Source organism: Lethenteron reissneri, chromosome 26, assembly GCF_015708825.2.
Source record: "Lethenteron reissneri isolate LAM-NWPU_2019-01 chromosome 26, ASM1570882v1, whole genome shotgun sequence".
In the NCBI taxonomy this organism is placed as follows: Eukaryota; Metazoa; Chordata; class Hyperoartia; order Petromyzontiformes; family Petromyzontidae; genus Lethenteron; species Lethenteron reissneri.
The window spans coordinates 573512-589294 of NC_083804.1; the positions used below are offsets into that span (position 1 = coordinate 573512).

General features: G+C 46.5%; 2 protein-coding genes and 1 long non-coding RNA gene across 5 annotated transcripts in view; 1 reads left to right on the forward strand and 2 right to left on the reverse strand.

Annotated features, from left to right (window-relative positions):
• The window catches only part of MCPH1 (microcephalin 1), a 113387-nt gene that overhangs the window by 68625 nt on the left and 28979 nt on the right, over window positions 1–15783 (reverse strand).
• Window positions 1–15783, forward strand: part of LOC133347434 (angiopoietin-2-like) — a 50991-nt gene that overhangs the window by 30693 nt on the left and 4515 nt on the right. For all 3 annotated transcript variants that reach the window (XM_061559677.1, XM_061559678.1, XM_061559676.1), the window contains exons 6-8: window positions 2915–3042; window positions 8490–8591; window positions 12454–12620. In XM_061559677.1, coding sequence (XP_061415661.1) covers window positions 2915–3042; window positions 8490–8591; window positions 12454–12620 — 397 coding nt within the window. The remainder of the gene's footprint in view (window positions 1–2914; window positions 3043–8489; window positions 8592–12453; window positions 12621–15783) is intronic.
• Window positions 482–1523, reverse strand: LOC133347435 (uncharacterized). Its single transcript, XR_009755717.1, has 2 exons — window positions 1448–1523; window positions 482–703 (listed from the first exon to the last, which is right to left on the reverse strand). It is a non-coding gene; the product is annotated as an uncharacterized LOC133347435 (long non-coding RNA).

Here is a 15783-nt window from a genome sequence, read left to right on the forward strand (position 1 = left end):
AGGGTGGTCAAGTATCTACTGCTCTGGCCAAAACCTGCTGATGTTATCTCTGAAGCTGTGCACACAGTGATGTGCAAAGAAAGCTAAATCAATTGTATTGCATTTTTCCAAGAGTTTAATAATTGTCGGATTATATACCGGTCAGGGCAATGTCAAATATCTTCCTGTTGAGACTGGATCATGCTGGGGGTGTGCTCATCTCTGTTGGTGGCCCTCAGTCAGTGGTAGAAATTCCATATTCCCATGATAGGGGCATAGTATTATTTTTGCAATCAGAACGTAATTGTATCTAACTGCTATGGAGAGTCTGACCCAACCACAGGAATGTAGAATTTGTATCAACGGCTCAAGGCTGCCAATTGCGACAAGTACCAAGCCATCGTTCATTTGGCTTTAGAAGTACGACAGGCACACGCACACAACATACTTCATCAACTGGAAACATTTATGACAAAGCTAAATATATAAAATCCATACACCAGAAGGTATACATTTTCATTTGCTGTCAACCCCCGCATTTTTTCAGATGCCCAAAAAAAACTGTCCATTTTAATTTTTGACACGAACGTGCGAAGCACAGACGCAGCGCGATGACAGCGGAGCATGTGGCTCTGTTGATGGATCCCACACGCAGCCAAGCGCAGGTTCCAGCAGCCACGTGGCAGGCGGTCTCACACACACGGCGGAACCAGCATGACAACCACTAAAAGGGAAACAGCCAAGTCCATGTGAAAGAACAATGTGGAAATTCAATGCTGATATTTTGTAGATAGTAAAATTCAGGTCGGACAAATTATAGATGTAATAATATGGTAAATTCTCAGGCAACAGCATTACAGACTTATGAGACCAGAGAAATGGGCCACTGGCTATCGCAGTGGCTCCCAACCTTTCGGGACCCGCGGATTGCTGTCGGAACACCGCCAGGTGAAACATATTGCGTCTTGTGAGAAAAAAAATCTAAGTAACTGCAACAGTTCTGCAGAACGCTTCCCCATGGGCCTTGCGGACAACCAATGGCCCACCAACCACAGGGCGGGAGCGGCTCCTCTAGAGTATTCATGTGAAGAGCACATTGTTCTGATGCACGTCAACGACAAGGTAGAGCGATAGGTGTGTTCACTGCCAACGTACTCCCCTGAGTGTTGTTGTTGTTGGGCATGCAGTCGATGCTGCTCAGAGCCCATTGTCATGGCAACAAGCACAGCCACACTCTTAAATAGCCCCAAATGTGGACGGATACCTTCGGTGCAATTCACTGACGTGGTTAACCCAAGAAACAATGCAGAGTGGTAGCGAGAGGTTGAGCCACTTTGCGATTTACTTGCAAGAGCGTAATAGGCCCGAATAAGTACGTTCCTCGCTGATGACGGTGCTCCCCTCAAGTGTGTGCGATGCCCGTCTCTCTCACACCAACACGAAACGTTCTCTCCTCGCATTTACTCACCACGCCATGCTGACAACATTTTGCATTTGCCACATCGCTTCATCACAAATGGTGGATGCGACCACCAAGATATCACACTGCAAAAACAGACTGGCTTCGTATTTCAAGTTCTGTTAACACAGAAAGAAAATTAACTTTAAATTAAACATTAAAATGTAAAGCTACCTTGGTTATTTTAAGCGCGCAGATGCCACTGTGGTCACAGCATGTGCCTCGTGTCATCGGAAGGCGACATGTTCAAACACTGGTTGGTGTCAACTCAGCTCATCATCCCTCCAGGGTTAATAAAACGCATACTATTATGTGCAAAGTCAACAGTGGTTTTACTATGAAGCGGCTGGCCCCCACTTGGGCTGTCACTTAACTGGGGTGTTTTGTCAGTGTAATCTTCACATGCTCAATGTGCATTTATTAAACCAGACCGTCAAATACATCCCCGAACTTGTCTTTAATACTCTACAGGATAAATTCCATATATTCATTGACGCATAGGAGCAACCCGCTTGCTACAAGGCAAACCACCCCACCAAGATAAGTGGTTGTGTTGACGCTGTGATGTAAAATAGCAATGTGACGCAATCCCCAGCACACTGCCAAATGAAGCCCCTGAACAAAAGCAGACGATTTCGCCCCCACCCTCTTCAATTCAATTCACTCGTAAAAGCTACATAAACAAACATCGCAGGTTTATAATAAGCAAACACAAAGAGCCTATCAATGGCTGACAAGAATGTGCTGCAGGCTGTTAATGGAGTGTCTGCCGAGGAGCAGCGGCCTCCCTTTGTCAACAGCCTTGTAAGTTTTGGCCCTCCCACCAACTGGGGAGAAAATCTCCTCGGTGCCGGAGAAACACAGAACAGGATCAGCGATCGGCGCGAAGGAGCCCATAAAACATCGACCCAGAGGCACGGGAGCGTGCCAAACCGTGTGAGTGACAGCGCCCTTATGAGAAGAGTGGCCCAACACAAAGTGGTGCCAAAGCCCAGCAACTGTTTCGTGTCAGCGCTGGGGCAACAGTATATTATTGCTCGCCGCACTCGGTAACACTAGCCCAAGTGTCTTGAGCTTTCTTCAGCAGCCTCTTCTAAGATTAGTTTCTTAAAGATAACAGCGAGAGAAAACACGTTTTAATGGTGCAATAAAATGAGATTTACGCTAATCAATCAACCGGTTAACCTGTGGCCACGGTGGGTCAGCTATCGACGTTCACAAAGCAGGACGGCGCTGCTCTCACCGACGCTCCACGGCTCACCGAGTGAAGTCAGAAGAGCAATTGTGGAGAATGTGTTTTCGAGTTAACGAGGTCTTCATAACCACCACACACGTCGGCGCGTGTTTATTTACATCTGTCAAATGTATGTGTTGGCAATTACCTGCTTCGCAGAGGAATACTTGGCTTTGCGGTGTAAGGTGAGCTCCGCTCTGGCAGAAACCGTAAGCCCGCCGTGTGCCTTTGTTTGACATCAGCGAGCAGCCAAGGGCCCGCAAAGGAAGACGCGATCCTGTTCAGCGACTGCGCCGACGCGTACGAAGCTGGACTCACGGCCAGCGGCGTTTACACCGTCAAAATCTCGGACAGCACCGAGGCCATGAAGGTGACTTTGACGCTCCGACCAAAACAACCAACCAAGCACACTGCACTGCAGTGCTGCACACCAGACCAAACAAGCTACGAAATAAAGCAAACTGAGTTATTCTACTCGCACTCTGTTTTTGCCATTGTAGAAATATCATTCATTTGACCCCAGACACCAAGGCTTTAAAATCTGACCCAGGTTTACAGTTATTAAAGTGTGCTGGAACCCTTTACGGCCGACACGCATGCCATAGCTGGTGCCTATCCAATTTAAGACGTTAATGTCACCCGTGGGACCGATGTACAAACATGCACAGAGGGACGCTGCAATTCAGGTCCTTTGAATCCGTTCCAAAATCATGAACACACGCACATCAACAATCTCGTTCTGGTGAATCTGATCCCGAACCACAGTTGACTAATGAATGGTCCTCCTCTAAGCAATGACAATTCAGGCAACAGGCAGCATCAACGCCAAAGATTTAATTTAACGTTGCTCGGCGCATGAAACCAAAATCAGTGGAAACAAAACCCGCACTTCCAAAGGGGAGCTCACCGGTATTCAGGTGAAGACAGTCACATGACCCGATCTGAATTCTATGCTTCTTCAAATACGATTGTTTACGGAACAGATGCGGCGCTATCATCTGCACGACAGACCTCACGTACACTTGTGTGGCTGACAGACGGCATCATCAGGGACGCAGACAGAAGTTCGCTCACCGCCAGATTTCCAACGCGCAGCACCCACAAACGTGTCGGGTAGAAGCACGGCGCCTGCAAAGGCACAGCTGTGCTAAGCAACTGTTTCAACAAAAGTGGCAGTAGTTGTATTCCATCTGTGGATTCCACGGTACGGGCAATGTGGAAAGAATCAAAAGTTAATATGAATCTGAAACCAATTAATTCAGACAACGTTTGAAGTTATTCCATTGTCATGTATACCGCCATTCCATTTTTTAAAGCATCGTGTTTAATCGCGTACAGCCCTCTCGTGATACAAACAAAAAACTGCTGGACAAAGGCCCCCATGCTGCGTCAGTCACGGCGGGTGTTTGACTGCTATCCTTCGAGAGTGGTGAGTGCGTGCTGGTGAAGACCTCCCTGGTACTGGTCCAAGTTTCACTCGCCACTGACGTTAGCCGTGAATGGGATCAATCCGAGGTCGTGGGTTTATCGCATAGTGCGCTAAACGCTGCAGGTACCACTCCCCGATTTGCTTCTTGTGAAGAAAAGCAAACTGTTGGCACTGCGAGTCGGGTGAGCCGCCACCCTCCGCGGCATGCCGAGCACGTGTGACGTCTTAACTTCTTGTAGATGACTAATCTTCCTTCCTTGGATTCCTGCCCACAGGTGTGTTGGGTTTGTAAGTCATTATCACTGGTGGCTCCCGACCAGGCAGCGGTAGGCATGCGGCAACCACTATTCTACAACCTAGATTTGAAACGTCGTGATTTAATTTATTTTGTTTTATATCTACGGGACTTTACCGAAAGAACCATTAAGTACACTATTCTACACTCCTACATAAAAAGCAAACTGAGCTTCCTCGTACACAAATGTGCATCTAATGTAAAGTTAATTACATGTGTTATGTTAGCCGACTCTCTGTGTTGTATTGGATTATGTTTCTAAGTTTACTAGGTTTGTTTTCTCTTTCATTTGTATCCGATGATGATTGCTTGTGTTGCAATCGAAACGTCGTATGCTTTTAATTTATTTTTCTTTCTACGTGACTTTACCGAAATAACCAAAGAGTACACGTGTTAATGTTAATTAATATGTTTTCAAATGAATAAAATAGTTTTCAAATTAATTAATATGAACACACTTAATCCATTAATACATTTGAACCTTATGGTGGAAGCCCGGGGTCCCATAAGCCCCCAGCTCTCGCATAAACTGCATTGCGACGTCATTTTATATCTGTTGAAGGCGAACAATACGGAAATCTATTCCTCTCGACGAGCTCTGCACGATGCGCTAATCAAAGTTTCAAAGTTTTGTTTCTTCTGCGCATTCGTCCTCACTGCGCTTGGACGACATGACAACACAATGATCCGCGCCAGGTGGGTCACGGCGTTTGTGTGCGCAGTGGGACGGAGTCGCCAAAAATAAATGAATTAATTAATATTTTGACTTCCGTTTATTCGGGACCCCGGGGTCCCGCCATAAGGTTCATTTAAAATGGGAAGTGTATTTTAATATGCAGAACGCTGTTTGCTGGACTGACTTGAAAGAAAATACAAACGACGAGAGGACATTTCGAGCACATATAGCACATGTTAACTTATGCATTCGTGAACACATGCATCTGTGGATCAACACAACACACACCGTGTGTGGTCATCTGCTGAGTGGGTGGTGCAAAGCATTTAAAATGGATCCGGGGATTGCTTTACCTCTTCGAGATTCACGCACTGCCCTTCGAACCAAACGGATTGGCAACGGATTGCCATCGGCTTCGTTGAAAGTTCATGCTTGAGCCATGGTAGCAGAAGGCTTTAGTGAACAGAATGTGTAACAATACAAATTTATGTCCTTTAATGATGCAGAAAAGCGTAAGAGTGTATTAAGATTATTTCCCAGCAGAGCACTGCATTGGGAAGTTTGGCCAATTCCTTATTTCAGGCGCGTTTTGCTTCGAGTGGGGAAAAAAACAGAGTGCACACGAGGGGATAACGCCTAATGATCCAGACAGACGGATGTACAGACCCACTTGCTGTACTGCCATCACATGGCAACGGTGCAGCCGGGCAGGAGTGAGAGTCGCATCGTGTGGTGCTTTCTCTCAATGACCCACCTACCCTGCCACCAACACACCGGGGCACCGCCATCTGCCACCACACCGGGCAAATCTGAACGAATCTGCTCCACAGCGTTCATGGGGCAGCGCACAGGAGCTACAGGGGAAATAGAGTTGGCCGTGCTGCAGCGACAGAGCGAGCGGCTCACAATCACAAGGTTTCGAATTCAGATCTGGTTGGGGGTTCACGCAGCCCATCATCAATCGGGGGCCAATAAAATAGATATCCACTTTGTGGAGAAGTCAACAGTGGTTGTTATAAAAAATATAGTTTCCCAAGTCAGAGAAATGTGGAAATGTCACCGCGGGATCAGGGCTGTAAACGGAAGATGAGCACCGTTTCAATGCAAGGATTACTTTGACTACAGCAGTTGTTAAATGTGTGACCGCCAGTCAGAGGAGAACTGATCAGGATATCCCTCCTTTAAAGGCTTTACCAGCATGAGGGCAGGAAGCGTTGTCTCGCCCCCCCCACCCCGCCCCCCACCCCACTCTTGCGTAGGCCTTGTGCTGCACTCAAAGCCAAACTTTATAAAAGGGGGGCGAGTTTGCCTTCAGGAGGTTAATTCTGCAGGCAGCCGCGTGTGTACATGTGTTACAGATCGAAGCGCGTCTGGAAAGCAAAGGCCTATTCGTGCGTCCGCGTTACAAAAACATGAGCCTTATACAAATAATAACAGATCTGGGGAGAAAATGCTGCCTTCCTACCTTCATAACATGCAGGGAAATATTCGATAAATAAACACCCAAGGGACTTTTTTAGCTGTATTGTGTGATCAGACATCGTGACGGGTTTATGGTTTATTTTGTTTAGTCAAGTCAGAACTCAACCAGAATCGTCATATGTGCAAGAATGACCTAGGTCCCTGAAATGACAAAACATAAAAATAGCACACTAAAGCAAATTAAATAAGACCCTGAATCGTGACAATTAATCCATTAATGGAGGAATTGCTACGTCAATCGTAGACATACAGCCATCTCGTATCACCACAACCCTTACAATATTTGCGCGGGTAAATGCTCGGAACAGTGAGACAAACCGGGGGAAACACGGCCCCTCTACTCGCCGATTCCTTGCCACTGAATCTCTAAAAGGATTAATCAGGACAGATGTGGTCTGCATTAGCTGTTGGCAGTACAGCAGAGAAATGAAAGCCCGAAATGATATCCTCGATATAATTTGCTACTTTGCAATTTTAAAATGATGACAGTATCAAATGTTGCCTGTTTAGTTTATTTAAATGTACAACGTGTATCACGACTCATTGTTGGCGACGTTATCATGCCTACGACTTGCATTCACGCTGACACTGGCGACGGTCGCGCCGATGGTGCGCGTGGTTCATTATAAACGGTGGAGCTTTCACACGGCCATATGGATTCGGTCTTACCCATTTCACTAGCTTATCAATCATTTTCCAAGCTATCTTAAAAACCACTGAGCGAGCCTTAGTCAACCCTCTGAAGCCCGCAAATACCTTGATCCATACCAACAGCTAGATTAATGGGAAGTCATTAAACATCACACAAGGTTACGTGCTTTGCTTTCCACAGAGGTTACTGGACGTGGCTGAAGATAGCGAGGGAACTTTGATAGTGAATATATTTCTCCATGATGCAAGCCAGATAGCACCAGAGTGGACACCCCTATTTAGAATTACGCCTGACAGTGACCAGAATAATCGAGAGTGGGAAGTTGGCTTTTGATATTTAAACACAATTTTTACTGCTAAGATAACCATGCACGCCGACTGTGTCTACATTAATTAAGAGTGCTGGAGACCAGGTCCATGGTGGAAGTATCATTCTTCATTAGTGCCAGGATCTCTCAGTGCAACTGCTTTACCACTTCCATTCCGGCAAGTTACTCAATAACAATAAATAACGATGATTGCCTTTTAACGTCTGAAAAGAGCACAACTTCTCACGCTTCACCACGCCGGTCAGTTTGGGTTGGTGAAGAGGGGACGGTGGGGGGGGGGGGTGTTCAGGACGAGTTCAGATGTCACTTGCCAATCACATCGTGCGTCGATCGGAACCAAACTCAGATAGGCAAGTTCGTATCGCACTGCGCTAACTACCCTGCCACCACTCATCCAGTCCGTACTATATATTCCACGTTAATATATACAAACTTAACGTAGTCTGTGTCTGAAGCCCAAGATGGAGATCATCATGGTTAATGCCGCTGGTGCCATCACAATTTCTCACTGCCTGACATTCAAGGGCCACTGCAATTATCCCACCACCCCAAGTCTTCCCTTAGTTGCTGCTTTGCTGCATCCTGCACGCGACACAAACCACACGCTCACTGGTGCTGCAGCAGCAGCAGCAGCAGTGTCCTGCCGACCTCCGCCCCATATCGCGACGGTTTTTCCCCTGTTTTGTTAGGCAGTTCCTAGCAGCTTCCACAGACATCCTATACATCCTCCACCAAGGATGGTGGCTTTGATTCTCCAGCTGCCCATACCTGTGATATTGCATTGCCCAAAGTGTCTGGTTCTTTGTTTCATTCATGTAACAATACAGATATAACTCCCAATGTAACACACTCTTCTTACAAAGAGGTTTATGGTTTATCAAACAACAACACCCTATCCTGCTGAAACAGTTCCTGCTTGGCCGACTGACTGAAGTAAACTGTGCTTTGCTGCCAGGTCTACTGCAACATGGAGTCACAAGGCGGCGGGTGGACCGTCATCCAGCACCGAGAAAACGGCGCCACAGACTTCCACCGCCCATGGCAGGAGTACAAGATGGTGAGGAGGTGCCCGTTATCTGTGGCCTGGGCCGCCCAGGGGTGGGAGCAAATTGTCCTGGGCCTACACAGAAGAGGGCTCCACAATGGGCATAATTTTTGTCGGTAATGAATAAGGGAACCCCATGTGGCATTCTGCCCCAGGCCTCCGGCCCAAGTCTCTTGGAAACTTCGTGCGTCCCTGTCTGTGGCCATGCACTATTAACGAGAGGCATCCCGCTGCGTGTGACTCGCGAGCTTCGACTACGTTGAGGACACTTCAAGTGTCCTCCGGGGCAGCGGCTGCAAATCTGCAGACCTGTATGTGTGTATGGATGTCTCGCACCTTGCATAGCAAAACGTTGTTTAGACTGTAAACTCAGCAATCAGCAGATGCAAGAAGTTCACAACACCACGAGTATGGACAGAAGCTTACAGCCAAAGTGGCTGTATACACGGCCTAATACCACGGTGGTACTGAGGTAGTGGTGGGAATTCCACATTCTTGCAGCGGGTGCCCCTCTCCATAAGCAATCTGTTCCAAATGTATTGTAGCATGCATGACAGTGAAACATTAATTCATGGCAACTATGAATGAATTGATCTCTATTAAATACACATTTCAGTAGAGGCCACGACTGGAGACTGCACCTCGGTGAGAAGCGTCGAATGGACATTGGTAGCCTCACCCATTTCTCCCTGGCCTCTTTTAATGCCAGTAAGGGCAATATAATGACAACATATACATTATTACACTGTTAGCAAACAAAATATGTACAAATTATAGCAGTTAAAGTACACATGAGGTAATAACTTAATAATGGTTACACGTAGGCACTTAGAGGCACGAGAGTGGGCAAAGTTAAATATTGTTTACGTGTGCGAGCAATGCCTGGGCCATCTGCATGTATTAGGCTGTGAGCATTTTAAGTCAAATTATATACCGTGCACTTTGCGATAATACAATCGTTGCCTCATGCCGTTACGCCCAAAGCAAAAGGACCTGTGATGAAGCCAAATATACTTGTCTGGGTGAACGGGTCATGATACATATGTAGAGGTGATCACATATACAGCGGCAATGTAAGATTACAGCACACAGTGTAAAGCCACAATATAACAACCATGACCAAATGCCAAAAACTCGGTCACCTTGAATGCTCCTGATTTCGTCAGACCTGAAGCTAAGCAAGGTTGAGCGTGGTTAATGAAGTGGTTAGGAGACTGAGTAGACACGGTAGGCTTTGGCCAAAAGGTCACCAGGAGATAGCAGTAGAGCAATAGATTCTTGAATCTATCCCTGTGGTGACGAGAGTATTGCCTTTTGTATTCCGGGTACGCCGGTGTCCTCCTAAACACATATTCATTGAATTGGTCAAACGTCTCAGTGTAGCCAAAACATAAATTTCCATGCCTAAAATAAGGGTATTTTCAACAATTAATTGTTTTATCTATTTGTCAATCCACTGCTGAGACAAAAATTCTCTATTCCTGATCTAACAGAGGGGTTGTTTGACCATACTTCACCATAAGGGTCAGTGCAAGCTGATGACGGGAACGAGGCTAATTTGGAAACCGCCCGTTACCAGTGTTAGCCATGGACATGGATAGATTCCAGCGCAGAAGACAAACTACTTAGCCACTGCTCTCGATATTTTTTTATTCTTATCTTCTATGCATGCATAGGACTAGGCCACAACCTGTCCACCGTGAACTCCTCGCGTGAATTGAGCAATAACAGAGTACAGAGCCTCATAAGTGATAAGACGCAACCCCAAGCCACCTGCTCCAAGCATCTGGGAAGTGGAAAGCCAAACAAATGTACCCGCATGCCAGACGTGCTTTTGATGTGATTTCCATTTTATTTCTTTCTCTTTATTCATGTCCACTTGAAGTCAAAATGTATTGCTTCGCAAACGGGCATCGGAGCATTGTTCATCTCTGTTGGTGGCCCTGAGCCAAGAGTGAAAATTCCACATTCCTATGATGGGAGTCAGTTCCTCCAGAGGGTGACCACTGTTGACACAACATGAGTGCTCATTCTATCAACTCTGGAGGAATGAAGGGCTGAGCGAGTCCCCAAACTTGGTTGGATCTCGGAGCCTTCTGAATGAATCGGGTGGTCTAACCACAACGCTATATGCCTGGGAATGTTGGCATTTCTCAAAAGGAAATGGTCATGTGCCATTCGAACGACCAGTGACCTCAGTAGGAACACTGTGTGACCTGCAGTAATTCCGCCGGAGGACACCGAATCTCCGGGAAACTAACTCGAGGCAGCCCGTCATGTACAATGAAAGTTAATTGAATCTGAAAAGCATCGAGCTTCCCTATTAATGAATGAAAATCCATACGGTTTTCAATCAAGAAAGATTAATCACACAGTTTCTTTTTTTCACTTACAAAAATGACACAGCAAAAATAAAGCAAGCTGACAACTAACAGAGTAAATTAAACAATGGATGATGAAAATCCACCATTGTTTTTCACAAACATTTTTTACTGATCACGTACATTCCCGTGAAATGTGTTCCATGTGCAATGCACAAGCAATTGGGCTCCGTTCCACAGTACAAAAACATACACTTTGTACCTCCGCTGTGACAAACGTTCTGGACAGGTTGATAAAACAGCACACAATGTAAACCAGAAACACATATCTGCTAATTGTCCCACTTTCATGTGTCCCTTATTTATGCCTCCCCAGGACTTTTTCATTATAATCACGAAAATATACAGCAATTTGTCAGCTATCAGTTCCGTCATTTATTAAGAACTTATGTGTAAACCCCATCAGAACGAGCTCTCGGAGGGATCGGTGGAAGTTTGTTTGTCTCACCCCTGTCCGGTTGGCGGGAGGGGAAGCAACGCTGGGAGAAAGGGAAAGGGGAAGGGGAAGGGGAAGGGGGGCATTCTGTGGGATCAGCAGAGAGGTGTCCTGGTATGTGCGGCGGCCATGATTGTTTCCACACAGGCTCACATTTGTTATGCTGGGCTACGATAACCTCGCACTTACAATCCATTACATCACATCGGGCTTAACGGACTGCAGATATTACGTGAACGCCAAGACAGCTGAGTGAAATAGCGTCGTCTTCAAGGTAGCCGAGATTTGACAATGATAATCTGCATTAAATTTTACAGCAGAAAACTAGCGCCACTTTTTGCCAGTGAATTTCAATATATGATAGTAATTGTTTTTAGACAAAAATTGCTTTTTGTGAAGCAAGTTTGATCACCAGTATTCCACGAGCCAAGCCAGGAACCGCTGATGGTGAGCGGTGTGTGAGAGCCCAGCTGAAGGGCTCCTTAATTTAACGCGAGTAGAGGAGATAAAACATTTGCAGATGTTGGAATTAATTGAAATATTTGGGCTGGCAATGCGTTTTAAACAGAGCCATAGCATAAGGTATGGAGGAAATAACGTCCAATAATAAACAGCAATAGATGAAAAAATATTCAGTTAAATTACGATGCACGCAACAAAATAATTCTCACGCGCTTGCCGGGGTACAGACACGTAGTGGACACGAGGTTCCTCGCTGCAACACTCTGGCAGGACAGCGCCAGCGAGAACGCTCTTGGCCAGAGGTCCATCAGTGGAAACTGCTCTGGTTTTCTGGGGCCCAGTTCATCTTTCTTCCGCAAGACTTACAAGCGTTTAAGCAGGTGCTGCATAATAGCTGTTTGCACAAGTGTTTAGTGGCCTCTCGCGCTGTCGCAGCATGTAGCCTGACCCCCGGAGCAGGCCTGGGTCGGTGCATTCACCTCCCCCAGAGGGCGCTTTCCGAGCTATACTTTTTCACGGTCGCCTTGCCAGTTCCCTCCACGTGCGCAACAGAGTAAAGACGTTGCGGTTTTACTTTTTTGCGTCTGGCGCGCAGGGCTTTGGCGACGTGGCGGCAGAGCACTGGATGGGCAACCAGCACGTGTATTACCTGTCGCACCAGCAGCACTTTGTGCTGAGGGTGGAGCTGCGCGACTGGGAGGGCAACGTCGCCTTCTCGCAGTACGAGCGCTTCTACATCAGCAGCGAGAAGCTCAACTACAGGTCGGTCAAAGGCGTCCAGGAGATTGCCGCTCAAGTGAGCATTGAGCCGTGGGTGCTCAACTCACGTTTACAGCCCCCCTGAGCCAGGGGTGGGAATTCATCATTTCTGTGGCGGGGGCCAGAGCAGCGAGAAGCTGATGGACAGGTCCGTGCAGGAGGACTGGCGGAAACAATCGCTGCAATTATAAACCGCTCACATGCGGCACACCAAATATCACGTACCGAACAAATATGAAAGAATAAGTGGAGAAGGTCTGTACGAGTCTGCCAGCTCATACGAACATGGGGCAACTTCTCAGTGGCCTTGCGCCAATGAGAAAACCCACGTGCGTGTGTGTGTGTGTGCGAAAGGGAAATACTCCATCCCATTCAGACGGAACAGGTGGAGTCCAAATTTTTGCTGTGACGCTTCCTCCTGGCGAGCCTGGGTATGACACCTTGACCCTCACGGGAAGGGAGTTTCATAACATTTGTTCGATCCACCAACCCTCGCTGCCTCCACAGTGCGAGATCACAGGCATGTATAGCCACCACCACCATCTGGCTAAATACCCAACTATCCACGTTGAGTCAACTGGTGAAACCATTCGTAGCAGAGTCTGTACTAGGCGGGACTGACAGTTTTGAGATGCAAGATTTATCAGACGGAACGCTACACATCGCTCTGTTCTTTTGCAATGTAAACTCGTACTTCCAAGACCGGAACAAAATAAACTTCCATTCTGCTATTCAAGTAGTCGATGAAAAGTTTAAAATATTTCATGTAACCTCTGTTTATTCAACACTCAGCCTAATGTAAATATTAAGGCTAAATATTAAGAACACCTTTCACAGGACCGTTGAAAGTAGGATAAGCCTTTGAAAATGAATTAACACGTGACGAGCGTTAGATTATTTTCCATTTTTCGGCAGCTGGACTCGAAGCGTGAAACGCATGACTGCACTTCGTCTGAGATCACATGACACCCCACACACGAGCGCACAGGCCATGCAAGTACACACCGTGTGGACGCCTAGCACGGCAAGCTACGTGCGATGTGAAAGAAGTTCAACATACATACACACATACGTTCCTGAAATGCCCTCCTACCTCGGTGCACGCGGCAGTACAAACATGTCCCTCACAGCGAGGTCGATGGGCAGGTCGAGTGTGGTGGAGCAAAGTGTGAGCGCTCCTACCTCTCCCAGGATGACTGCCAGCATGGAGGAGGATGCCAAATGCCCTCTGGAGCTCCCTCTGGCAGGGGCCCCTTCCGCCAGTAGTGGCGTGAGCAGGCCGTTGCAGGGCTCCACCTTCACCTCTTTACCTTCTACATACTCTGTACGTATACTGTACCGTATATGGTAAATACGATCTGTTTAGAAATGATAGATTAGTTACATAAAACACTATAGCCGTTGCAGCTAACGATAAATACAAAAAAAGAATGGTAATTTGAAGATTTGAAGAACACGTGCCGGAAGAATTCGGCGAGGCCTCTACCATTCAAGAGCAGCGCGCTTGACCCAATGCCCCGAGGAGCAGCTGTGATGTCCCCACGGCCGCTAAGAAAACACCGCGAACAGCGCCGCGGCCGCCAAAGCGGCGGTGTCAGCTCCCAAGCCGAGCAGCCCCCGTCCCTAATCACCGCCGCCAGCACAGGCGCAGACGCCGCCACAGCCGCCGGTGATTTCTGCACAGCTGGGATTCGGCGCGGTTTTATAAATCTGAAAGAATCTCAAATACGAAATGTAAGCTTAGCCAGGCACCTTCAAACCGAGCAAGCCTGCCAATCAAAGTCAGACGTATCTGAGGAACGCCTATGTATATATTTGGAGTTTGCATGTCTCTCTCCGCGTGGTCGCGTAGATTCTTTTCTCTAGGTCCTCCGATTTTTCCCTCCACATTTAGAAACATGCGTTGAGACTATTTTGCATATTTTGCTGCAAAAATGTCCAAATAACAAGCCAATTGTTGGGCTATCAGTTGTGGCCAGGTAGCTTTTGAAAAAAAATGAATACCTCAGTGGGCTTGTGTGGTAGGAAGGGGATGATTTCGTTGAATTTGTATGTGTTTGGGTGATTTGTTTACATTTCTTACACGTTGCACTCCTATCGTGTTTTGTGTTGTTGGTTGTTTGTTGTTGTTGTTGTTGTAACGTTCTTACCCCGTGCCCCGACTGGACATCTGTGAAAAAGAGCTTGATAGCTCATCGGATTCCTCCAATGTAAATAAATGTTCTGATTCTGAAATATGCATGCATGCGTACGTGTTCCATTGGCCACATGCTTAGAGTGTTTGTAGCTGGTGGCTAGATTTCCGTTCTCTTTATATACACACGCACACTCTGCTGAGACCCATACGTTGCTGTGAGAATGTTTGAGTGAGGCTGTTTTGTCTGATAATTACCATTCACTATCAATGTGGACAATTTGAACTCCTGCTATAACGATGGTTGGTTTCTCTCTGTGTCATTGATCTCTGGGTATTTTAACAGCCTACTCATTGATGTTGAGGCGTTATGGTCAGGGAATGTTGACCAGGAGGAAGGTAATGATAACGATGGGTGTTAAATGTGGGGGAGGGGGGGGCATGCAATGCATCAGAATGCTGTGCGAGTCTTTTGAGAATATACAAATTTTTCCCAAAAGCCCCCAATAACACGCTTCATTTTAAAAGATAGCTGACAGGTTTAATTATATCAATTCGATTCCTAACATAATTAAAAGTCCTGAGTGGTTCTTATTTCTGTTGGAGAAAGCTTTCATGGCAATTCAACATTGCATTGACAAAAAATATTTAAGAACAAATTTCTACATCATGAGGCCTCCTTTGCCAGTACCAAAGTATACTAATAATATACTAATAGGGGTATTTCCCTTTTTTCTGGCGACAGAAAAAAGGGAAATGAAGTACCTCATGATGTAGGTGCTTACCCCGAGTCCTCATTACTCTGATAGTGCGTTGTCTTTGAACTGTGCGCCTTTTGGCGTCATCTGATCGAACACCATATGAGACTAGGCTCTAAAGAAAGCTGTCTCTGGTGTGGACCAATCAGTTTCAAGGACAATGCATACATTATCAGTGTTGTTTTTTGTTTGCATTCTGATTGCAAGTATCGTGGTTAATGTAAACATTATTCCTTGCAAAAGGTTTTAGTTTTGCCACCCAAAAAAAAGGGGA